Below are 25,417 nucleotides of genomic sequence, written 5' to 3' on the forward strand. Positions count from 1 at the left end.
CAATATCCTCCAAAGGATGTTTCGGGTTACTACTGAGTCCATGGAACTTAGTGTCCTCGGAGGCTCCCTTGGAATCTCCATGGATGCCATGCTGGGTGTGTCCTGAAGCAACGGGGTCCTGTTGCTGGGCGCCAGTTTGGCGCTCGGGGGGAGGAGACTGGCGGCCGGCGTTGGGGGCGGACATTTTTTTAACGTTTGATTGTAAAGAAGAGAGGAAGTTTTATGTGGAGGTATTCTAGAAAGGTTGTAAGGTTAGATTTTGTGGACATTTGGGGGTGGAAAGGGGTTGCATACTGTGCCTGGATTTTGGATTTTAGGTCGGTAAGATGAATGGGGGAATTGTTGGCTGGAAGGACCGATCTGGGAAGTGAGGATTTGGTGTTTAAGTACCTGTCTATAGGGTCTGGGCTCCATGATGCCATAATTGCTGTATCATCATGATGACGTCTGTCTGGTGGTATCTGGTTATCTGGTTCTACTGCTGGGTTTGGATGTTAGTGTACACCGGTGTTGCAAGTTGGGTATCTGATTTCGAGGGACATTATCCTCGATGGCCCTGAGTTTCGCCATTTGGCAGAACGTTTTACACCGTGAAAGGCGTACTACATGAGATCCAGGCCATGAACTCAAAGAAGGTTGTGCAATATCAAATGTTTACCTGGTTCATGTCTGGATGGAGATTGCGATGGCGTCATACGTCATGTTGTTTGTTCTGTTTGCTTATCATACCACGTGATCTATGTAACATGCGAGAATCGAATAAAGTATTGAATCCGCTCCGGAGATGATTTCCGGTTCGTGTTGATATTTCTTTCTTTAAGACTGACTGTCTTGGATCATCCCCCGAGCATGAATTTGGATGATTTTGGTCATCTGAATGTGGGCATCGGTCAACTGACAGAATTAATTGGGGATATCAGTGTTTGTGAATGCGTGGAGTACAATTGGAATGAGGAATAGTGAAGAGAAGACTTTTGGGGACATTCGGAGGAAACAACAACCAAAGACAGCCGTAGTGATTGCGTCAAGAAAAAGGAAATGATCTAAACAACAAAAGAAACAAAAGAAAAAGGCGTTATAGCGTATCCAGCCTGTCGCTCCACTAGACCGGCGACCTGAGATATTTCAAAAGGTGAAAGCTGCTCCAAAACAGACATTCAAAACTGGATTAGCATCTTTTATATCGTCATCGGCATCCAACAGAAGTCAACTGGTTCATTTCGTCGACCTGCTGGCTTCTTTTAGTTCTTTTATATTTCTAATTTCCGTTGGTCTGGATCCCCGCCGCAGCAGCTTCCGCATTGGCAGCAGCCAAAGCCTTGGCGTCGGCTTCATGGAAGACAGCCTGCAGCACTTGCTGCTCCTCCGCAGTCAAGATCTTCGTCAAGTTCTCATAGAGCTGCGGCTGTTCCTGCTGAAGACCTGCAACACAGTTAGCTAAAGGCGTTTCGAAACCTGGAATATGGATGATACATACCCAGGAAGACGTGCTTGAATAGGCCATACGGCTCGACCTTGTCCAATGGCGTCTCGAGTAGGCTTTCTTCGTCCAAATCATCCTCATCATCATCCGCAAAGGAGCCGAACTTCTGGGCCTAAGTATCCAGTCAGTCAATGAGATTCAACTGCGTTAGCGCATGAGATAGCTCACCTCTTTATTCAAGAAATCAAGGTATGCGGCACTCTCATCTTGAACATCGCCCTCAGGGCCACCCTCGGTCTCATCTTGGTCGGTCCACTCAATCTCTCCATCCCAGTCGTTGTCCTCATCACCTTCGTCATCCTCGTCGTCGAAGGCAAAGTCTGACTCTTTAGTTGCATCTTCGCGGCCTGTATAGGGTAAGTTTGATATCTCAACGAGGTAGGGGAAGCAACATACTCTTAAGCGCAGCAGGTAGTGTCTGGAAAAGTCTGGTCACTCCCTGAAGCAACCTAGGCCAGCCTTGCTGCACGCTCGCGGGAACATCACCAGCATTCAAGGTCAGAAGTGAGGTAATTGCTGCAATGGAGAGCTTCTTGTCATGAACTCTGCGGAAGTTGTCGATGTTGGAGAACCAGGCGCTGAAGAACTTGTTCGTCCAGCCCTTAGCCTCCAGAACTTGAAGACTGAGAAGAGGGTTATAGTAGATAGCGTTAATCACCATCTCGATGAGATGGATGCGGTAGGACTTGGTCTTTGCCTCGTCAGCGTCGAGCACGCGCATAGGCAACTCAATGAATAGAGGAATGTATTGGTCAATGCCGCCACGCAGGTTCAACATCACAGTCTCTGCTAGCTTGCAACCGCAGATCCGGTCCACACCGCCAACCTTCTCATCGCGGAAGATGTCTTCGACCATACTAACAACAGCCGCCAGGTATGCTGGGTTCTGAACCATCATCTGAGAGCCATATGCGACATAATTGTCAAGTGCGGGCAGCATGTCCTCTAGGTACAATTCCGCACCCGCTTTGAAGGTCTTGTGAATAAGCTCGAATGCTTGCCACATAGTGGGCGAGATGGACTTAGATGCGAAGGTGCAACTGTCGATAATCTCAAAGATTTCGTTGTAGAGGTCGTATAGCTTATTCTCAAGTGTGATGCTGATCACAGGCATGAGGATAGTTTCAAGGTGCAGTAAGACATCAGGGGTGCTCTCCAGAGTGAGAATGAGGGTTCCAATAGTTTGTAAGACACCCAGGGCAGTGATACTTTTATCATCCAAGAAGTCACCATATTCATCATCGCCCTTCGCGGCGTTTCTTTCCAAAAGTTCACCAACAATACGCATGTATGTGTCACGGAGCTGCTCACTCAACGCCACAGCGAATGGAGTGAGCTCAGCAGAGAACACTTCAACAAAATCTTCCATAACATTGGCCAAGGCATCCACATCGACCTCATTGGCGAGTTTGAGAAGCTGCTGCATGATCTGAGGAATGTTCTGCTGCATCGAAGTGCGGATAATATCGTGGCGGATGAGGGGTTGCAAAGCAAGGGCCGCTTCAACCCTTACAGGAAGTTCAGGATCAGTCATCGATTCAAGGATATTGCGATAGATGATCATAAGGTTGTTGGGATCCTGGAAGTCGAGCTGCTCAAACTTCTCCAAAGTGTCGCATGCGCGAGCTCTGAGGAAACCGTGGGGACTGCGGAATTCAGGGAAGACGTGACGGACAAAGAAGTATTCAACCTGATCCGCAATAGGGCTCTTCTTGCCAAGGATCACTGAAGCCAACGAACCAATCATCCGCAGAGCGCCTTCTTTCTCCCTGGGAAGCTTCTGGTCATCCGGAGCAGCCTCGTACTTGCTGACGACGCCGTTGACGAACGTAAGGATCGAAAATGTCTGTTTCTTGCGGTTCTTCGTGAGAGCAACAAGGAAGTTCGTTGCTGCAACGTCAGGCGCGGACACCTCCTCGTAGTAGTTTAGCTTACGATGGAGATACTCGGAGGGGTCGGTCTGGAACAATTCGATGTCTTCGTCGGATTGGCAAAGGATGGGGAAGATAAAATGAGCGATCAAGTTGTCCATGTGTGGCTTGAGGTGGTCCCACATCGCCTTCGGCTTGACACATTCTTCCATGTAGACCAAAGTGTAGGCGAGGGCAGGGTTGCTAAGCCACTGGCCCTTGGAAACCCACTTATCGATTTCCTGCAGATATCCCTTCAGAATTTCCGGGGCGAAAGTGGCGATGAAGTTCTTGGCGTACTGGGTATAATCAGGCGTGCTCGACTTGGTCATTGTAGTGGGGTTTCCGTATCTATGAAAGTTAGGAAGTGCTAAATCTCTCTTGACGCAGAATACTCACCTGATAAAGAGACGGTTCAAGTTAGCGTAGGACCACTTCTTACATTTCCACCAGTGGTTGAGCTCCCTCTCTTCCTTAGATTCCAACATGGAGTTTGCCGGAGGATCCTTGGCGATAACTCTGAGGAACAGTGTGCACCAGTCGACAGTCGCTTGGTGTGTTTGCAGGAACGGCGAGAGCTCGAACTATACATCCTCAGTCAGCTCCGATCCAATGTTCATAATTTCGTTTTCGAAGTCCGGTTCACCCACATAGATGGCATGTTTGTAGGACTTGACGACAATTCGGAGCATTTCAGCAGCCTCCAAACTTTCTTCATCGACAAGCTTCAAGCCGATGTTAAGTAGCTGAGGGAACGTATGCTCGACAATCTTATCAAACTCCTCCCTCTTCTCACCAGCCTTGAATCTATACACACGGCAGATGGCCAGCAGACACTGCAGGCCAGCATAGACCGAGCTTGCATCGTTGGTGCCTAACAACTGGAGGGTGATATCCAAGAAACCCGGCCACTGCTCGGGGAAGTCATGCTGGAGAATCTTTTGGAGAAGTGGGACAAGCTGTGCGCGAACGTTCGGGGGCGTTGATACCAAGGCCGGGATCAACCTTTCACGGAAGCCCGGTTTCTCCCCCTCTGGAATCGGTGTGCGCTGTGGGTTTTCTTCGACGGAAGACCAGCCACGAGTAATTCGGTTCTTCAGGTAAACACCGGCTACAGAAAACCATTTTTGTGTTAGATTGTACTTCATAGATCATATGAAGCAAGGGCGAAGGGGAGGGGAAAAAATCCGGCTGACAAAAACGTACCCGACAGTTGGACGGCATTATTTTGTTCCCCTTGCAAAATATCCAAAAGCGCATTTATAAAGCCGGGCTGTGTCTCAGCCTACGATAGTCGGATAGTGGTATGAGTATAGGCCAGAATCAAATCCATCCAAAAGTATTCCACATACATATTTTAAATCTATCTCAGCCTGACGGCGATTATCCGCATTTGGGTCGAGCGTTGACTGTATGCGGTCCCGAAGAGCTGTAACATCCATATCGCACCAACAGCAGCAAACCCCCAGCAAACAGAAATCGTATTCCGAATCAGAAGTGCCCCGTCACGTAGTAAGAGGCCCGTTAGAGGGAAAGGGGCCGAGAGAGTTATGTCGCGGGGAGATGTTGTAGTAAGAAAGTGCAAAAGTGCACATTGGGTTTGTTGGGTTTGGTTTGGTTTTTCTCGTGGATTTTCAAGCGGTGCCGGCCCCGCGCCTATGGCAGCTAATCAGAGGGCTCGCCGCCACGCGCGGTAAGAGAATTTTTTGCTGCTCCTGAACATTTTGCCCCGGAAAGGAAAGGAGAATTCCCAGACTAGCTTTAAGGGCCCAAGGTTCCCATCGGTTTTGCCGGCAGAAAGGCTGGATGCAATTAATTTTCTCGACTGTCTTTATGGTGAAGTAGATAACATGCCTCTTTGTATGAGGATAGAAAAAGGGCATTTTTGCACCTGAAATTCAAACAGAGAAACAGACAGACAAAAAGAAATATAAATAAATAAAATAAAATAAGATTGACACCCCACGTGGTGATGAACCTTAGTTGAACCTCTTGGTCTAACTACATATACAACGACGCCGCAAAAATCACATCCCTCTTGATCAGCTCCTGTGCCTGTTGCATTTTGGTATATAATGATGGATCTCCAACCAGCTTCGCCGCATTCTTCACTTCCCGGCATGTTTCGTCCAGACGAGTAATGGTTCGTACAATGGTACCTTCCATCACATCGGTGAGGTCAGTGATGCGGTTGAAAGACATTCCCTTAGCCCATTCGTAGACGACTTCCGCCAGACCAAATCGTGGTTGACTGGCAAAGTCATTGCTGTCTTCACTAGACTGAATGACCTGGTATTGGATTTGGAAGTCGTTCACCTTCTCCGAAATCTTAACGATGGCTTCCTTGCCCTTTTCCAAGCGCGGTGTCAATGTAGGAACATTCTCGGTCTTTTCCTGGAATACAAAGGCGGATAGAAGTGCAACGATCTCCTCAGGCTCGTATTCAGCCAAGACGTTCTCGAGGACCAATTCAGTCAAGACAAGCTCATCAGCTGAGTGAATCTGACCCATTTGTTAGTAAAAAAGACCACGACCTCTTTCATCGAGTTACCAAACCTACCTCACATGCCACCTTGCCTTTTAGCTGTACACGAGACTGTTCATCTATGAACCCTAGTTCTCTCAGTACCTGGATACGTTGTTCGTAATCCGGCAAAAGCTGAAGATTTTGATCGGACATCAATTGCTTCAGCTGCGAAATGTTCTCTTTGACTTGCCATTCATCGTGTTGCATCTCGAACTGCTTGATGTAAGCATGTGTTATCCGCTTTTCGGAAACAGAGTGGTCACTTACATGTTTCAAGAAGTCTGGGCATTGCAAGCATTTGCAGGACTCGGCAATTGTTGCCTGAGCCTGTCGCTTTTCTAGTATGTCCCTCACCTGTAGCTCTTTGATTCGAGTCCAATCGATTTCGTCCCAAGCGGTGCTCATCCACGATGCGCAGTATTTATGCAGCTCTTTGTCGGCATATTTAATGGCCTCTGTGTTTTCAGCTCGTTAGCACTTTTTGTAGCCATATGTCCATTTTCCACTTACCCTTCTTGATATTGAGATACCATGTTGGACCAGTCAACTTCACCATAGTATTGGTGAGACACTCCAGATCGGAGAGTGGTATCTTGCAAACTTTTAAGGTCATATCAGCTCCACGGGTTGGTAGAGTCTGAAACAGATGTCGGAATTTAGGAAGGAAGGGAAGTATATCACTTGGATGACGCCTGCCGCCTAGTTTGCCGATTTCAAGAATCTGTACGGTGGGCGTGGGCCCTCCTCCAACCCCTTCCCGAACAACAATACCAGCCGTCCGATATCCATCCTGAGGAAAATTTAGAAATGAAGATCAGGTGATTAAGATGCTCAACGTACCTTCCTGTAAACCACCAGCCGCTTGGGCACAAAGAGACGCTTCCCAACAGGGGAGGCGAGCAACCCAACATACAGCTCACTTGTTAGCTTTCCGTACTCCATGGCTGCATTATGACAAGCCACGAGATCGATGTCGCAGATATCGCACGGTTCACGCTTAATCTTAGCCAAGCTGGCTTCTGATAGTTGAACCTGTTTCTCATGCTCTGGAAGCAAAGCCTGCGTGGCATTTTCACTAAAACTGCGCTTGATCATCTCTTCAATCCTCAAAGCCTCAACACGCAAGAGGTTCAGAATCATATTGTAAGTAAGCCTAAATTGGGATCGAAGCTTGGTTGGTTCACCAAGGATCATCTGCTTCAAAGCACCGGCAGGAGGCGCTTCGTCTTTACCAGTGCTAGTAATGATCACATAGCCGACTGTATCAAGGCCTCTTCGCCCAGCACGGCCAGCCATCTGGGTATATTCACCCGGTAGCAGGTTCCTGAAGCCTTTACCGTCGTGTTTACGGAACCCCGAGAAAACCACTGTACGAGTTGGCAGATTCAGTCCCATAGCAAACGTCTCCGTGGCGAAAAGAACCTTAACCAATGATTTTGCGAACAGGATCTCAACAATCTCTTTCATAATGGGCAAGAGACCTCCATGATGAACAGCAATTCCTCTGCTTAGCAAGTCGCGAAGACGAAGTATCTGTGGGAGCGTCCTATCTTCGGGCTTCAGGCGGGTAAGTGACTTTTCGATAAACATATGGGTAAGACTTTTTTCCGATGCATTACAGAAATCCTGGTTTGAGAGTGAATCGGCATTCTCCTCGCATCTTTTCTTGGAGAACACGAAAATACAACCAGGGAGCAGATTTTCTTTGCGGAGATGTTGGACAAGTTGTACCCAGACAGTCTTATCCTGGGCAGCTGTTGTCCGTCCACCACCTCTTCCTGTACGAGCAATGTTCCCGGTACCCCTGTTAGCTGGCTGCCCTCTGCCACGCTGAGCACCACCTCCGCGTTGGGCACCTCCACGCTGCGAATTGCCGCGAGGGCCCCCTCTGCCAGGAGCTTGGCCGCGCCCTCTTCCCTGCTGGCCGCCTCTCTGAGCTTGGGACTGAGCCTGAGCCTCAGCAGCTTTTTGAGCTTTGATCTTATCTCTGCCAGAGATAATGTTATCTGCTTCTTTCCAACCGCCTTCGAGGAACCGCTTATTTGAGTCCACAATTTTGAACTTATCTTTACCAGCCCACAAGTAATGCTCGAGTGGAACAGGTCGCTTCGCAGTCGAAATAACATAGATATCCTTCTTCTTCGTGCGGCCAACCCAAGAGGCAAATTCATAGGTGTTAGGGACCGTAGCAGATAGGAGAATCAGTGTGACATGTTCAGGAAGCATGATGATCACTTCTTCCCAAACGACACCTCTTTCGAGATCATTGACATAATGTACCTCATCAAAGATCACAAACTCGACATCTCTAATCAGATCTGCTCCACGGTAAAGCATACTTCGGAGGATTTCAGTGGTCATGATCAGGCAGCTTGCCTCTGGATTGATCTGGACATCACCCGTAAGGATACCAACATCGTCAAATGTAGTCCTAAAATCCCTAAACTTCTGATTACTGAGAGCCTTGATGGGCGATGTATAGATAGCCTTGGTCATATGCTTGGCAGCCAAAGCAATAGCATATTCAGCAACAACTGTCTTTCCAGCTGACGTATGCGCTGCGACAAAAACGGAATCACCGCTCTCCAAATGGTAGACAGCCTCTTTCTGGAAAGTGTCCAGTTCAAAGGGCCACTCCCTAGCCATATCCGGCACAAGCTCGCTGAAATTGGGAATGTCTTTGTTAACATCCACAACGTGAGCCCATTCCCTGCCACCCTTCTTCTGGACAGCTGATAACAGAGGAGCACGGGGTTCCAGTGCGGGGAACTCAACCGGCAGTAATGAATCTATATCCTCCTCATCTCCGCTCAGCTCGTCGTCTTCAATCTTCACTCCTCCAACATCTGAAGCCGTGTCGTCCTTTTCAACTGGAAGATCAGCTTCCTCCTGCTGGAGGACATGTTCGACTTCTTGATCATTTTCAGCAGCTTCTTTGGATTTTGCTACCTCGAATTTGAGGCCACGACTGAACCCTGGAGCGACTTCTAGGAGGCCACCCTCAGCGCCGAAGTTAATGATCCGGTCAAGGTCAGATTGCTTGCCACCTGGTCTCGAGCTATCTGTTGCCTGGGCTTCAGATTCCAATTCAGCGATAGCCTCAACACCATCAAGTCCACCTGGCGCGAAGGGAAAGAACCCAGCGGCGCCCCTAACGAAATCTGCGCGACCAGCTGGTCGACGAAGCAGAGATGTTGAGTTCTTTGCATTTGCACTGGTGGCAGGAACCGTAACTTCATGGTAGCCAGTAACACGCCCTTCTAGGCCTTCACGGTCGAAACGAACAATAGTTCGTGTTTGGGTCGGTGCGACCTCAAAAAGATCCTTGTAGTCTGTCGACACATCCCATCGTCTGCAGAACTGTCAGCGGACGGAAGGGCCAGGGTGGGACATCGAACAAAAGATGACATATGGCAAGTGGTGTCTCAAACCTTTGTAAACGATTCAGCCACTCGGGGCTAAATTGAGATGATGGCGTAAGGAAGTCGGCCTCCAGCTCTTTAATAAGATCTTCGGCATTTTGGCGGGCTCTTGGCCGAGGACCCCGATTCTGATATTGGCCACTTTGTTCTTCTGCAAGTCGCTCATCAAAAGCTGACCCGCTAAGACCCTGTGCACTCAGGTTAAGCTCAGCGAGAGTCGCAGCGAGAGCTTCTGTTTGCGCCATTGGGGGACGGTAGAAGTGACTGTCCCAGAAATGCCTATCTGAGGAGCTGGTAAGTACTGGACCGTATTGGTTCCCAACAATCGTTTAAATATTGCGTTAGGCACAAATTGGTTGTAAGTAGCTGCTATTGTAGTGGAGCAACGTACTGTCACCGGTGCCTGCAATATTTACCAAGAATGTTCAAACATTCACAGGTTGAGGTGCGAAGAAAGAAAGGTACCTCATTCGTTGGCGGTGTTTAGCGGCGGAACACACAAACGCTGACGTCGTGTGGGGACATTAATGGATTTTAGGCCAAACCCATGTCTACTCTTCAGACTACATATCGATCTGGTAGATATATTTAGTATAAAATGGGTACAAAACCCTTGCTACCCTCTTTTAGTATTTTGCTGGCAATTTCTTGTTGGTTAATTTTGGATTTTCTTTTTTTTTTTTCTTTTCCCCTCCATAGTGGGGTACATACAGTAAGTCGGACAGGCCTACTCAGTAAGTGGATTTTAATGCCCACCTCTATGCAATATTAAAAAATTTCTCCAATTTGTCCAACAGATTGGCTACTCAGTAGCATTGTATCTAGATATTTCAGAGGGAGATATTCTTTCTAACTAAAAGCTAACCTTGACATGCATGGCAATACAGCACGGCACGTATACAACCAGAGCCAACCAAACAGTAGCTGAAAGAATGGTATTGTTCTACCCGTCCCTAACCCTGTTACACATCCCTGAGGATGAAGATGGAAAACATACGATATTAGCTCTACTTGGCAGAAAGGAATACGGAGGTAACCGTAAATGTACTCAAGTCCACATCGGCGAGCTTATTAAGCATGCATGAGATCTCAAGATCATCTTACTAACAACTTGGTGGAATATGATCAAGTACAGGGAGAGCGAAGCCGAACAGCAGAACTGTGTAGGCGAAGCAATAGCAGATATACTAAGAGTACTCTGAATCAACCAGCATGGGTACTATCAAAAATCCAGGACGAACTATAGAAGCCTCGTATAGGTGAAGGATCACGATATTACCTCAACCTGAGGCAGCAACACCTAGCTACTAGTACTAGTAGATTTAGGTAGTTGATCATGTGTGGTCAATATTACTGCGTACTTTGCAAATCAAAGAAAGTTGTAAGAATTTAGTACTAGTATTCTTGTGTCGTTCTCTGTATTTAACCATTAGGATAGAAAAGAAGACAAAAAAGACCACAAATAGAAAAAGACTACCGCGTGCGTCCAAATTCAAATCGAACTAAACAATTCAAAGATAAAAAAAACGTTCCTTTAGTAGAAGGGAATGCTTGGACTCCGAGTCCGGACTTGACGCTCTCGACCGCATTCCCCGGATCGACCGCCAAAAGCCTTTGTGTCAAGTCTTACGTCATCCGCCCATGACTCCCGCCGAAAGTCATGATCGCACTGGAGTACAAGGTTGTCAAGTAAGAGCGGTGATCTCTTACTACTTAGGCTGAGAGCTCACTTAACTACATCGAGCTATCGCTTCCTACCCAACTGTTTGAAACATTCTCATACGAATAACTCGGCATACCATTCTCCGATTGCGTTCGTACCACTCCTCTACTTCCACGTTGACGACTCAGCGGCCTTATCCCTTTCAGCTCTGTTCACCTTCGCCTCTATAGCGACCCTTCCCTCCGTCATTCTTGCAACGCCGCTACCACATGGGAATCAATACATCCAACGATGTCACCTTAGTCTAGCCTCGACCTCTCACCATGACTACGGATTCTGCGCTTTCGTTGGTCTTTCCCCATCCAACGAGTATGATGTATACCTATGCTCCGCCGTCTACTAACGCGCTGCACTGCGATTCTAGGTACCATTCGACCGAGTCTCTAATCCTTCCGAAAAAGCGACGCTTCTTTCCCTTTAAGATCCCAAATTTGTAAGTGTCCTAGACTTAGCGCAACTCGGTCGCACGCTTGACTTGAACTAACGACCATTTAGCCATCAACAACTGCGAAACTATATCAGCACCGCTGACCCCGATAGGATTTACGTTGTCGTCGACAGAGTCATATATATAATTCATATATCATCGCAAAAACGAGAGACTCTAGCTGTTATCCCGTTCGAACCGAAATGTCTTGCTGCGGGTTACGGTTGGATCGCGGTTGGAGGTTCAGACAATGGTGAATGTGCTTTAATCAGGATTTCCGACCGGGGAGTGCGTGTACAGGAGGATACATCAACTTCTGAACCTTTAGATGTTGACAGTGCCTTGCCGATTGATCTTGGTGCGCCTACAAGAATCTCCCAATCCTGGTTTTCTGGCGACGAACCGGATTCAATACAGGAAGCCGACCACGTGCAGCTGCCGGGTGTCCAGCTGCATAAGTTTGGTGGCAGCATCGTGAACTCCGTGACTATCCACCGGCTACCTGGTGATGGAAAAGGCTTAGCGGATGAGGACATCATCATTCTCAGGTATTGCGGTCACATCCTACCGTCAAACCACTAACGTGCTGATGAAACCTGCCAGTAATAATGACAAGTCGGTCACCGTTTATTCTCTAACCCGTTCGAAGGTTCTCAAGGTCCTCAATCACCCAGCATGCATGAATTATGCGATCGTCTCACCAGACTCTACCATCCTAGCTGCAGTTGGTGATGAAACCCGCGCGTATTTCTACGATATTACCCGCGACTTCGATACAACCGTCCTAACAACGAACGGTGAAAAGCTTACAGGCTGGAACTGGGATCCTCTCCGTTCCATTGAAATGGATATCGGTACTCGGATCGATGATGGTTGCTGTTTTACTGTTGCATTCTCCCAGTTTAGTCGACTGTGTGCCATTGGGTCTCAATCCGGGGTTATCACTGTTTTTGATGTTAAAACGCTTCGGGATATTACCCATGAACCAAATGAGAAGAGCTCGATAATATGTCATTTCAATTCTTCAAGGCTTTGTTGCAATGGTGGTGCTGTGCGCTGTATGACTTTTGCGCCCGAGCCGTGGGACCTCTTGGTGTGGCTCGAAGACAAGGGCCGGGCTGGAATTGCAGATGTTCGCCAGGGTTTTCTACGCAGGCAGATCATCCATCTGGACAGGAATGATCCTGAGATCGAGGAAATTCGTACTGAGCCCATCTTGGACGAATCGGTGGGTTTAGAACTTGAAACTGATGGCCGGTCCAGCCCAGGATCCAGAGCAGATGCAGGACAGCGGGCCGCCCTGGGATCCATCGACACTCCGCCAAATGAATTGGGTGGGGAAGCGTCCGACAATCCACCATTGCGTGATGCTCTGTTACAGGATCTCACCGAAAGGGAGAGGTTAATCGTAGAGTTTCTGAACACAGCTCGCTGGACCTCAAGGCTGGAAGAGGGTTTGGCAGAGAGGCGAGCCAGAGCCAATGCTCCTCCGCATCCTGCACCCCGTTTGCGCTTCCAAGGTTCCACAGATGTGTCCAATCGTACTTCTCGTCCCACTTCGCCCCTTCGCCATGGGGATTCGCTCCAGGACACGCCGCGGGACGGCTCCTCAGCGCAGCCAGGAGCCAGTGAACGCAGACACAATGCTAGACGTCAAGCTTCTGTTATCCTATCCCAGGGCAACCCCGAAACACTCAATCGAACTCCGGAGGCGGGCGGCTCAAACATAGAACCGCAGCCAAGCATTACACTCAGTTGGACTGCTTCCCCGTCCGAGATACAATCGATCGTATCCGACACTCGTCAGCGTGCTGCAGACTCGTCGAGCGATCAGAGTAGTTCTAGTGGTAACGAAGCGGGCGTAGGAAATCGAAATTATGGGACTTTGGGGCGCCCGTCCGCCACTTTGGACTACTCCACGGCCCCTGTAGAGTCAATACCACGGCCACGGGACCATCAGCGATCCCGTTCCGGGCACAGACATACTGAGAGACAAGACAATCCGACTGGTACCCGACACGAACCTCTACGCGTATCAAATACAGAACTGCGAACCAACGTGGCGGCAGAGCGCCTTCGACGACAAAGACAAGTGGTCAATGAAACACATACTCGAAACCACCCGCGGTATCGGCAGCAAATATTAGGCATTGACAACAGCCGCTCTCCTCGCTGGATCAGGAGTATCTTAAACGAGCTTCCAGACCGCAGTTTGGGAGTTGGACACAGAGACCAGGAGCCAGGGAGTACTGCTGGAATTGGGTGGGGTGCAGACGGCAGAACATTGTAGGTTTCTGGCGTACATTGACGATGACAATACTGACTTGCATAGGTACGTCGCAACTGTCGATGGTATATTCGAATACCAACTTAACATTGGGGACCGGAAGACATTCCCCGTTGTCAATTACCGCTAGAACAACATCCTGTTTCAAGGTCTTCTTGCGCAGCTAGGCTATGACTTTTCACTTCCAAACTTGACGTCGCTTAATGTTGAATTAGTATGATCCGGTAACCTTTCTGTGAAAGGATTCATGGTGGCAACGGGAGAGGAGTATAGTTGACGGTGTTGGTGTTCATTTTGTTATTATTTCCTCCGTCTTCGAGTTTGGGCTTGATGTGCGATCTCTCGCATCATGATATCTTGGAGATACCATTTTTTTTACATTCGCTTCTTTCTCTTTCTCTTCCTTCTTTCCTTTACTCGCCAAGTTTACTTCATCTCCTAGCTCAGTTAAGGAGTCGCTCTACTCGCTATCTTCAGAGGCATCCATTTGTGCATAGTTGATTCATTTGTCTCGTTGCATTTGGTTTCAGGAGTTTGGGAAAGGAGATGGGTCGCAGTATATGCAAGGATAGTTATAGTTCTATGTCAAAAGTTCCGTGTATCTGCTCGATTCGTGCGATGTGAAAGATGGTCAAAGTAATTGCGTCCTGACCTCTAGCAGACGGTAGACTTTTGACCTAGAGGTATACGAAAGATAGCCCTAATGGGAACATTGTAGGTATTGTTCACATCCAAAGTTAAAATATAATCGGAGGGCACTTTTCCATCGATAACTGGCCCCCTAGGAAGAAATAGCGCACATCCTCAGCAGTGTCAAATTAAGGTTCTTAGATGGATCGTATTCCTAAGGTATACGGCAATGCTAACCAACACTTGTCGCCACTTGTGCGAGGCATTTCACATTCTAACAGTTCAATGTCGACATATCTGGAATTTATTCTCTAGGGAGGCGACTTTGACTTCATTGAGGCAAGAAGCATCATTGGTTTCCTACAGTTAGAAGTGTAGTCTATAGACTTTCTTGTCTTTGTGCTCCCATTGTATGTTTAGGTATACTATGATGCTGTAAAAAATGTAGCGCTACTCGTCAATACTTCCCTTTTGTTATTTTCTCGTTTTCCTACATTTGTGCTGTGCAAACAAAGAAGAATAGGGGTCGCGTTATCGAAAACAGCATGGGTGTATCTGGTACTTTCTGGTTGGCTTGACTTGAAATAAAAACGTCCCCGTTCTCTAGTATATATATACACGCCTGAGGCGAGTTTGTTTTGCACACTCGACGGTGTCTCTGCGCCTAGAAGAGACAATTCGACTCCATTGAATCAGAGTGAGACGCATTATTTCAATGACGAGGCCTACTAGACAATAGGTGTTTGGCAAGTCCTAAATGATACAAGTGTTGGGTTGTTGAGATACTTCTAGAAACAGCTAGCGTTTACGATGCATCACAGGGGCGGGTAGATAAGATACAGAAGCCGCAAAAAAAAAAAAGGCCAAGAATGAGGCGGCATTGCTGCGGTATTCCAAAAGGAGAACGGTGAAAAGGAAAACAAAGAAAATAGACTGAAAGGCAAGGAAACAAAAGAAGTAGGAAATTTCCTCGGCTTTGCTTCTTTGGTATGTATGTACATACCAGGTGGCCAATGTACAGTACCAATGTGGTACCAATATGTCGCCACACTACGGAGTACATAATAACAGTGGTTCCATTCGGGAGATTGGGAGAATGATAAAGACACGTTCTAGGCTAGTTAAGAAGGCGATCTGATCAGATAAAAACGAATCAATTCGATTTGATACTGGCTCAATCTCTATAATCTGTATCCCATCCTCAGGTAGCCTTCTGCTATATCCACTCCGTATAGTGACGAAGAAAAATAAAGCTCCACCATATGAGCAATTGATCTTATAGTTGTAGAGACCCCCTTGTACAGTCTACAAATCAAGACTAAGCCAAAATGAACCCTTAAACCGTCTAGGATATGGAATTAAAAGATCCATATTGACTCGGACGAAGGCCTCCACAGCTTAGCTATTACGGAGTCTTCCTACTAACTCCGTAGTGTCACAACGGGTAGGAATGGGACTCTCTCCGGCGGGAAACACAGCTCTCGCGGGTGGCGATGCCGATTGGCTCGGTTACCCAGGCGGTCTAAAGGCAGTCCGGTTACTCATTGGGTGGCCAGCTACGTTGCTGTGATTCTACCAACTTCGACGACGGGCCGAAGCTCTCCGTGACAATTTTTACTACTGCCGGTCTCCCTTCTTTTTATGTTTCCTTCTCCCCCGGAAAAGACTTGAAAACCATCATCTCCTTTTAATCACTCCTCACCCTCTCAACCTACCCTTTTCTCTCTCATCCACACCTCATCACTCCCTTCGATTGAGTCGACTGGAGTTTCCTATATTTTCTTTTAATTTGTGTATTATTTATCTTCTTTAATTCTCAATCACAATGTTGCCTTCGCGTATCACCCGCGCGGTATGTGTTTTCTTCCCAACGAACAGACCTTAGCATAATGCATTCGAGATCGAAACTGACTTGGCTTTTAATGCAATAGCTCCCGCGCACTGCTTTCACCCGCGCCGCCGGTCTCAGAGTCCCCAGCACATCCTTCCGGAGATGGAACTCGACAGAGGGTGGTGAGGAGAAGGTGAAGGGCCAGGTCATCGGTATTGACTTGGGTATGTTCCGTCCAGACAAGACCAATTCATCAAAACAAGCATCTAATGCGTCTCTTTAGGTACCACCAACTCTGCTGTCGCTGTCATGGAGGGAAAGACCCCCAAGATCATCGAGAACGCTGAAGGTACGTGAAAAATTTTTTCGTTTCCGGGAGCTCGGCATATGATTGGTGAGCTCTGCGGCTAACATGAAATTCAAAGGTGCCCGCACAACTCCTTCCGTTGTCGGTTTCGCTCAGGATGGCGAGCGTCTCGTTGGTATCGCTGCCAAGCGTCAGGCTGTTGTCAACCCCGAGAACACTCTTTTCGCCACCAAGCGTCTCATCGGTCGCAAGTTTACCGATGCTGAGGTTCAGCGTGACATTAAGGAGGTTCCCTACAAGATCGTTCAGCACGACAACGGCGATGCCTGGGTTGAGGCTCGTGGCCAGAAGTACTCTCCCTCTCAGATTGGTGGTTTCGTTCTCAACAAAATGAAGGAGACTGCCGAGAACTACCTCAGCAAGCCCGTCAAGAACGCCGTCGTCACTGTTCCCGCCTACTTCAACGATTCCCAGCGTCAGGCTACCAAGGATGCCGGTCAGATCGCTGGTCTTAACGTCCTCCGTGTCGTCAACGAGCCTACCGCTGCTGCCCTTGCCTATGGTCTGGAGAAGGAGGCTGACCGTGTCGTCGCTGTCTACGATCTTGGTGGTGGTACCTTCGATATCTCCGTTCTGGAGATCCAGAAGGGTGTCTTCGAGGTCAAGTCTACCAACGGTGACACTCACCTCGGTGGTGAGGACTTCGATATCAACCTTGTTCGCCACATCGTCCAGGAGTTCAAGAAGGAGTCTGGCCTCGATCTCTCCGGCGACCGCATGGCTATCCAGCGTATCCGTGAGGCCGCTGAGAAGGCTAAGATCGAACTTTCTTCTTCTCTCCAGACCGAGATCAACCTTCCTTTCATCACTGCTGATGCCAGCGGTGCTAAGCACATCAACCTCAAGATGACTCGTTCCAACCTCGAGTCTCTGGTTGACCCTCTCATCAGCCGCACTGTTGAGCCCGTTCGCAAGGCCCTGAAGGATGCCAACCTTCAGGCCAGCGAGATCCAGGATGTCATCCTGGTCGGTGGTATGACCCGTATGCCCAAGGTCACCGAGTCCGTTAAGTCCATCTTCGGTCGTGAGCCCGCCAAGTCTGTCAACCCTGACGAGGCTGTTGCCATTGGTGCCGCTATCCAGGGTGCTGTCCTTGCTGGTGAGGTCACCGACGTCCTTCTCCTTGATGTCACCCCTCTGTCCCTCGGTATCGAGACCCTCGGTGGTGTCTTCACTCGTCTGATCAACCGCAACACCACCATCCCCACCAAGAAGTCCCAGACCTTCTCTACCGCTGCCGACTACCAGACCGCTGTCGAGATCAAGGTCTTCCAGGGTGAGCGTGAGCTCGTCAAGGACAACAAGCTTCTCGGAAACTTCCAGCTTGTTGGCATCCCCCCTGCCCACCGTGGTGTTCCTCAGATTGAGGTCACCTTTGACATCGATGCCGACAGCATCGTCCACGTCCACGCCAAGGACAAGTCCACCAACAAGGACCAGTCCATCACCATCGCCTCCGGCTCTGGTCTCTCTGACAATGAGATCCAGTCCATGGTTGAGGATGCTGAGAAGTACGGTGCTCAGGACAAGGAGCGCAAGGCTGCCATCGAGGCTGCCAACCGTGCCGACAGCGTCTTGAACGACACCGAGAAGGCTCTCAAGGAGTTCGAGGACCGCCTTGACAAGGCCGAGGCTGAGCAGATCCGTGAGAAGATCACCGCTCTCCGTGAGTTCGTTGTCAAGAACCAGTCCGGCGAGGGCACCGCCACTGCTGAGGAGCTCAAGCAGAAGACCGATGAGCTCCAGAACGCCAGCTTGACCCTCTTCGACAAGATGCACAAGGCTAACGCCGAGCAGCAGCAGTCTCAGTCTGGCGAGGCCAACCAGGGCGAGAACAAGGCCTAAATGTACCACAACTGATTGGCCCTGTCCCTGCAAAGGTTCAGGGTTGTTTGTTTCCCTGTACCTCTCCTATATCCTCTTTCTTGTCTCATCTAGAGATTTCTCTCTTCACCATTGTTTTAACACGCATATGATATGTATACATACCAATAGTTTTTGATTTCTATGCCCTCTGCTCGGTGTATGGGTGTTTGTTTTCTTCTCGTTTGTACTGGAACCGGTTGCCTTCATACCTTTTAGGGTCGGATGAGCATACTTGAAATGTTTCTTTTGCTGTTTGTTGGGAGGCAGTCCTTGACGGATTCGAGGACTGTCTACACTTGTAACTTTAATGACATTTAACGGCTGGGGACCACGAAAAAAGGGTTTATCCGGAGCATGTGTTAATAGAACAGGAAATTCTCCTCTCGATTCAACCAAGTTTTACTTTTTTTTTTATTTCTTCCTCCCGATCTTGAGTAGGCAGCGTCGGCAGCGTTTTACGATGAAACTAAGGTTGTCTGAACTGGATAGCTTCCTTGTGTCCCAAACAGCGAGAGTCGTAGCCCACAATTTCCCTGCCCCATCTGCATTCTGGTCCGAATTCTCCAAGTGGGCCGAGGGTGCGCGCGTTCAACGGAGTAGTGTATCCTTGATGATGACCAGTGTCGCCGCTATTTTCTCTCTCATTTCTTTTTCATTTCCTTGTTAGTTTAGAGTACCTGCTGCATTCGGGGTTGGCTCTTCCTCTGGGTTTCCTTTTCGTGTTTCTCTAAATCAAGGATTTATCCACCCCATGCTAGCCAACTGTCCCTACATACAGATAGATACATAGTACAGAAAAATAATGTACACAGTACATCCATTCGACCACGAGTAATATCCAACAGAAAACAAAACAAAAATCCCAAAAAAAAAAAAAAAATCCCCTACACTACGGAGTATTAACCCAAGCGGTATAGTGTCCTTGAGTGAAGCAGATTGTTTGGCGCACACACACACACACACACACACACACACACACACACATTTCGAGTTGTCCTTTGCCAGCTGTTCACTAGTTTGGGGATGATCGCTGGGCCATTTTAATTAAAATCAGTATTTTAGTTCGGTGGGGATCGAATCAGAATCAGAATTTCTATGCGCCGGCAAGACACACACACACACACCATTCTGTTGCTCGAGTCCGCCATTCCACTGTTTAGTTTGAATGGGGGGGGGGGGGGGGTTTGCTCTTAGTTAGTTAACTACTTGGTTGGTTGGTGGGTTTTCGGTATTATTAATTGCTTTTTTGTTTTGTTAGTTATTGGGGTTGAATGGCTTGGCGAGTAAAGTAGGTTGAGTAGTTAACTAATTAACATGCCATCTTTGATAGTTATGATGAGGTGAGGTTGATTGGGAGCCGAGGATATTGAACCTCTCACCGATAGGATAGGAAAAAAAGGGCAGAAACAAGAAAGATAGAAAAAAAAAAATTCAAGTCAAAGGGACCCCATTGTTGGCGGGGATGTTCCAATAGTAGTGGAATTCCTTGCATGGGGTGAGGTTATATATCGATCTCTGCCTTGGAATTTAACACTTTACAATATGTAATCCGCTTGGATGTTACCACTTTACAAGACTTGTTCTGTTTTTATTTTTATTTTTATTTTTATTTTTATTTTTATTTTTATTTTATTTATTTATTTATTTTTTTTTTTCCATATTTTTCATTATTATTCTGACGCGAATCCTCAGATAGGGAGAGAAAGAGAAGACAGATGAGAGGGGGGGGAAAGCTCATACCCCCGGGTTTGGTAATCATAATAATAATAAATAAATCAGGAAAGAATTTTTCTTATTGGAATGTTAAAAGGGGGGGTGTGTGGGCTTGACACAACTGCAGAGAGAGAGTGTGTGTATGTGTATGTGTGGATTGTGATGCACATGGTGGAGCAAGATATGCAGGATTGACAATACTTTTTGGACTTATCAAACCACTTGTTTATACTCTGGATAAACTATGGTAATATAGTTCAATGGTTGAATAAGCTGGCCAGAACCGCCTACGGTGTTTGGACAAGTTGCTCCCCAAATATGGGGTAGGCTTTTGATTATCCCAGCGGCGGTATTATAGCGGGGGGATGCTATAGGTTGGTTAGTGTTAGGTAGTTATCAAGGGTTGGGATGGGGCCAATCGATCCCTTTTGTTCCCTATAATAATGCATATTATGGATGTTGGTGGAGGAGGAGACGACGACGACGACTACGATGGTGTATATCCTGTAGCTGTACCCTCTTATCCAGCATTACACAGGGCTCCACCGCGAAACTTGCAGCAGCAGTTGCAGTAGAGAAACAAATCAACGTTGTACACAACTGCAGCCAGGAGCTCACCTCAAGGGTGCAAAGACTTGTCAGAGATAGAGGGAAGGGATAAGTGGGTTTTCTCCGGAGTGCTCTATTTCATTTTCATTTTCCTTTTCATTTTCGATCTGGAGGGGAAACTGAGGGGGAGGATACGATACGGAGGACTGAGTACGTACTCTTCAAAGATTCCCAAAAGGAAAAGAAAGGATCGATCGCCCATACCCTAACCCAAAGACAACGGAGGAGACGAAGGGATTGTACTCCGTACCTGACCCAGACTCTTACAATCATCACATTTAATCAAATTAAAAATAACTGTCATTTCCTGAATCCAAGGATTCCAACGATGAATCTCTGGGTCGTGACCCATGGACAAGACTACTCACTACGCCGTAGTAAGACTGGCTTTCTCTTGTGTCTGGACGCTCGCCCTGGCTCGTCCTGATTTGCTGATCACTTTTGTCTTGCTCCATACGGAGTCTGAATCTCCAGTTGGATTTTTCTGGGTTTTCCCCACTTAGTTAATACTCATTACCAGATGGGCCTTTTCATCCCTTAAGGAACAGGTAACTTGTTTTCCTCCCGTGACCTTTTGTTTTTTTTTTTTTTTTTTTTTTTTTTTTTTTTTTTTTGCTTTTTTTTTTTTTTTTTTTTTTTTTTCTTTTTGTTCCAGGCAGGGACATTGTTGCCACATTTCCGCCCTTTTTTCAAACCCACCCCCAGGAGGTTTCATCTGTCTGAGATAGTATGTTGTGGCAGGACGAGGTACCAGGGAAGTAGTACGACTCCCTCGTAGGTGAACAATACTATGGAATCCACTGATGATCACGCATTACACAATCCACTAATTTTCCATGATCTTCCACATCCCTCCTCATTTAACCATGTTACATATTGGTAGTAGATCATGGCGCCCTGATTGGCCCGCCCCAGCTAAAAATAAAATAACATGTTAGAAAAATTTGTTGCCCGTCTTTTCTCTGCTGTCCTGCGGGAAAGCGAAGAACGCCTCGAAGTTTGGTTTTACGAATTCGTCAGTGGGATTCTCCCGTTTCCAGGAGATCAATGGAATTTTGATATGTGGATTTGGGCACCGTTCTGGTTTCTGCTTTGGATTGGATCGAATCGCAGCCGAACGGTGGTGTGGCTGATCGTTTTAGGTTGGGATTTTTCTTTTCTTGCTTTGGGCCGGTGTCGCGCGTCCTGTACCCAGTGTTTCTGTACATAGTACATCTCAGATCCTCGACTGGGGGGTGATAAATTAAAAAAACTATACATCAATGAGTTGATTGTGTTTGTCACTAGTGTGACAGTAGTGGGTTTTTATTCGGAGGGGGTCCAACAGAACACAGCACATTGGATGATTGGGGGGGCAAAACACTTGGTATTACCCAGGTAATTAATCCAATGTAATCCTAATCAGAATGGGAGGAGATCAAAAAAAAAAAAAAAAAAAAAAAAAAAAAAAAAAAAAAAAAAAAAAAAAAAAAAAAAAAAAAAAAAAAAAAAAAAGAAAAAAAAGAAAAGAATGGAGGAAGGAAAAAAAATTCATCTAGAAAAACATAACATTCTTGTGAGATGAAGGAAGAATTCTTCACAAAAGACCCTGAAGCGATTTGTTGATATCCAAGTGCTGAAGAACTGGAGAATAGAATTATGGTCATGAATCTGCATTTCTTGTGCTACCCCCTTTCAGCCCATGTAAGGCTGTTGATGTAAATTGACAATTATTACTACATCTGATACTTTAGAGCTCAACTCGATCCATGGACTGGTTTGTTTGGAACTGACCGCAAAAGTCAAAACGGGGTTCAAACTACTAGTATACTAAGTTAGTTTAGTGAACTCGAGCTGTCCCAATTGAAAGCGCCATTATTATTATTTTCTGCCCTCGCTCTCTCCTCTCTTTTTTCTTAGCGTCTTACTTTTTTATTTCCTATTTTTTTTACCTTTTTTTTTGACTCAACCTTTTTCACAAATCAAAAAAAGTTTAGAGGAAAAGAAACGAAAAATAAAACCAGATAAACTTTTATCATCATCAATTAGCATTACCGCCTATTTATCATCGGCGGTCTTGACTTCCAATCCGTTGAATCCCTTGCTTGACCGTTACCACTTCTTCAACTTTGACTGGGTGACAAGACCATCACTGAAAGGGTCCACGGGAAATTTCCTGGTCACTGTACTTTTCTTGAGGGGGAAAAAAACGGGCAGAGTGCAGCGCGCTAGCGGTTTGTTTCTCTTCTTCCTGCTCTTGGGGAAGTACTTTCTTTTACTTTGTTCGACCTTCTATTGCTGCAAGTGTAAGTCTTGATTCTTATTCGAGCACTTCGGGGCCTCCTTGTCAAATCCCTACCTCTCGCTCATACTCCTCTGACACTAGCATTGGCTTTTGTTTCTGCTCTCTTATCTATCATTCTTAGCCCACTTATATTCAACCCTTCTGCACCCTACATTCTGTCACTGCTGGACCGTTTTTTCCCTCTTCCTTGGGCTTTGACTCCTTCTCTTCCCTTCTCCCCTGCTTGGAATATTTTGTCCCGTTTTGTTTTTCTTTTATCTTATTTTATTTATACTTTTTTCTTTCTACATCGTTCACTGTTCATTCTCATCGGATTTCGCCCGCTACACCACCAACTCTACTTACATGGTGCATACTCCCGGACAAAAGAAAAAGTAAAAATACCATTTCGCTAACCCGACTTGCTTCTTCAGTTGTCCATCATGACAGTTGCTGCACCGCCTGTGGCACCCGTTCACGAAAATGGTATTAACGGCAGTGCCCCCGGGCACCACCATGTCAACATGAGCTTGCCACGGTTCCACCCAATCGCAATGAATCCGAGCCAACCAGTGCATCCTGAGCAAATGATGCCGAATCATTCTCACTTCCGTCCTTTTCCTCCACCTCATCATATGCAAGAAGCAGGCCCACCGGGCCCGGCTCCTCATCCTCCTTCTCATATAGATCAGATTGATGCTCGCCTGAGGCAATTGGAACATGAAGAAGCAGCTCGTATGGCTGCTCGTAGCCACCTTCTTGCTATTCGAAAGCGGGAAGACGAAGAATTTCGTAGGATGACTGAGAGTGCTGAAGCCGAAGAAGAGGTATGCTATAATACATGATGATTCGATCACCCGCTAGATATTAGTCTGACATGGGCAATTGCCCGCACCATAGGAACTTCGTAGGCAACGGAAACGACTGAAGCGAGAATCCATGGGATTGGGGTATAATGCAAGCATGGACTCTCCGCCACTGCGGCCGACGCCGCCACGTCGTTTGTCAGAGACCAATGCAGCCACCACCCTTGCGTTCTTCAAGCAGCAAAGTCCTCCAGAGCCTCGTGCCATCCCTCCGCCGCCTGTACAGGCACCGCCTTCTCATCCTCCCCCTCAACATATTTCTCATGACCCTACTGCCGGCACCATTCGACGAAAACAAAAATACACCATTAAGAATGTCGAGGCTTGGGGGGAACGCCACGGACGACCTGCAGCACACGACCCGTCTGGACGGGCGTTGTGGAAGCGACCATCGGATGGTAGTCTAGTATATCTGACCTGCCCAGTTGCCGGCTGTGGAAAGGCAGACTTTGTGACGCTACATGGTTTTATGTGCCATTTGACCAAGAAGCATAAAGATCGCAGTCTGGGGAGTCAATCAAGGGCGTTGGAAGTTTGCGGCATCGTCTATGACCCTAATGCACCCCTTCCGCCGGTGTCCACTGTGCAGCGTGCGTCGACCGAAGAAAGTCGCGGTGACTCGGCCCCTACAGACCCTGAAGGCTACCCACAAGAGATGGACTACTCTTCCGCATCGGATGACGAGGAGAGCCGGAAGAATCCCGTGAAAACAGAGGCGGCAGATCGGACTTTACCCGTCCCGACGGTCCCTTTCCCGCACCCGGAGGAGCCATCGAAAGCACGGAAGCTCAATAATTCTACAAAACAATCGATATCCTCCATAATTGATCGTGATCCCGAGGATGAGCCCCGGGAGCGTTTAGTTTCCATCCCCCCTCGCCCCGTCGAGGCTCTATCGCGAGCCTCTCCGGAGCAAAAGCCCTCTATCCCCACTGAAGCCGAGGCGTCTCGGCCCGATGAACGAAATCAGGAACCAAATGAGCCCAAGGAGACCGTCGAGTCAAAATAATACTACAATCGATCTTATTTCTTTCCTAATACGGTCTGTTGCGCTATTAAAATACGCAGAACTTGCATTTGCATCCTACGAGCACGCTTTAGCTTTTGACACCTTTGCCGCTGCGTGAATACCCTTCTATGCATTCCTGGGTGGCTTTGTCTACTTCTTATGTCAATTCTCTTCGAGTAATGTAATGTCTTTTCCATCATTGCTGGTCATTCTGTTCTGGGGCGCTGGTCGACTTGCGTCTATTCGTTTCCTGTGTCAATTTTGCTTTTAACATAGTGGATACCTACGATATAAACCCATTTATACCTATGACCCGCGTGACTTGGTGGGTCACCAAGAAAAAACTGCTGTGGTGCTCGCGCGCATCTCTTTTATGTTACTTAATGGATATCGCGAAGCCCGTCAGTGGCTCATTGCATCATTGCAACCGACCCTTGATAGTGGCCAAACCAATAAATCAATATATCATGTGCATGCCTTCCAC

At 47.4% G+C, this 25,417-nt stretch overlaps 5 protein-coding genes across 5 annotated transcripts; 4 read left to right on the forward strand and 1 right to left on the reverse strand.

The window, feature by feature from the left end:
• Positions 1-1,258: 1,258 nt before the first annotated feature.
• BDV37DRAFT_276372 (armadillo-type protein) lies at positions 1,259-9,587 on the reverse strand (the record flags this gene model as incomplete). Its single annotated transcript, XM_032085552.1, has 13 exons — positions 1,259-1,422; positions 1,478-1,595; positions 1,652-1,803; positions 1,880-3,744; positions 3,793-3,977; positions 4,044-4,504; positions 4,600-4,678; positions 5,485-5,895; positions 5,954-6,133; positions 6,188-6,375; positions 6,431-6,710; positions 6,761-9,272; positions 9,352-9,587. 13 exons carry the CDS (start codon positions 9,585-9,587, stop codon positions 1,259-1,261), a joined length of 6,831 nt encoding a protein of 2,276 aa, XP_031935459.1.
• Positions 9,588-11,328: 1,741 nt separating this feature from the next.
• On the forward strand, positions 11,329-13,909 carry BDV37DRAFT_288799 (uncharacterized protein; the record flags this gene model as incomplete). The annotated part of the gene is made up of 4 exons (XM_032088328.1): positions 11,329-11,498; positions 11,561-12,040; positions 12,096-13,778; positions 13,825-13,909. The coding sequence occupies 4 exons, from the start codon at positions 11,329-11,331 to the stop codon at positions 13,907-13,909; spliced, it is 2,418 nt and encodes an 805-aa protein (XP_031935460.1).
• A 2,134-nt stretch (positions 13,910-16,043) lies between these two features.
• BDV37DRAFT_38143 (Hsp70 family protein) lies at positions 16,044-18,616 on the forward strand. Its single transcript, XM_032090537.1, has 4 exons — positions 16,044-16,261; positions 16,341-16,464; positions 16,524-16,589; positions 16,666-18,616. Exons 1-4 carry the CDS (start codon positions 16,235-16,237, stop codon positions 18,450-18,452), a joined length of 2,004 nt encoding a protein of 667 aa, XP_031935461.1. The 5' UTR covers positions 16,044-16,234; the 3' UTR covers positions 18,453-18,616.
• A 2,980-nt stretch (positions 18,617-21,596) lies between these two features.
• BDV37DRAFT_264129 (uncharacterized protein) lies at positions 21,597-22,015 on the forward strand. The gene has a single exon (XM_032083635.1). The coding sequence runs from the start codon at positions 21,727-21,729 to the stop codon at positions 22,003-22,005; it is 279 nt and encodes a 92-aa protein (XP_031935462.1). The 5' UTR covers positions 21,597-21,726; the 3' UTR covers positions 22,006-22,015.
• Positions 22,016-23,258: 1,243 nt separating this feature from the next.
• BDV37DRAFT_38255 (uncharacterized protein) lies at positions 23,259-25,087 on the forward strand. The gene is made up of 3 exons (XM_032090539.1): positions 23,259-23,427; positions 23,493-23,885; positions 23,959-25,087. The coding sequence occupies exons 1-3, from the start codon at positions 23,425-23,427 to the stop codon at positions 24,931-24,933; spliced, it is 1,371 nt and encodes a 456-aa protein (XP_031935463.1). The 5' UTR covers positions 23,259-23,424; the 3' UTR covers positions 24,934-25,087.
• The last annotated feature ends 330 nt before the right edge of the window (positions 25,088-25,417 follow it).

The sequence above is a fragment of the Aspergillus pseudonomiae genome (assembly GCF_009193645.1).
Source record: "Aspergillus pseudonomiae strain CBS 119388 unplaced genomic scaffold BDV37scaffold_129, whole genome shotgun sequence".
Classification (NCBI taxonomy): domain Eukaryota; kingdom Fungi; phylum Ascomycota; class Eurotiomycetes; order Eurotiales; family Aspergillaceae; genus Aspergillus; species Aspergillus pseudonomiae.

Excerpts from the sequence above, each read along its gene's own strand:
- BDV37DRAFT_38143 (XM_032090537.1), top strand. The coding sequence starts at position 16,235 with ATGTTGCCTTCGCGTATCACCCGCGCG. Across the intron at positions 16,262-16,340 it reads CTTCGCGTATCACCCGCGCG|CTCCCGCGCACTGCTTTCAC; the intron begins GTATGTGTTTTC and ends TTAATGCAATAG. Across the intron at positions 16,590-16,665 it reads GATCATCGAGAACGCTGAAG|GTGCCCGCACAACTCCTTCC; the intron begins GTACGTGAAAAA and ends TGAAATTCAAAG.
- BDV37DRAFT_264129 (XM_032083635.1), top strand. The coding sequence starts at position 21,727 with ATGTTAGAAAAATTTGTTGCCCGTCTTTTCTCTGCTGTCCTGCGGGAA.
- BDV37DRAFT_38255 (XM_032090539.1), top strand. Across the intron at positions 23,886-23,958 it reads GTGCTGAAGCCGAAGAAGAG|GAACTTCGTAGGCAACGGAA; the intron begins GTATGCTATAAT and ends CCCGCACCATAG.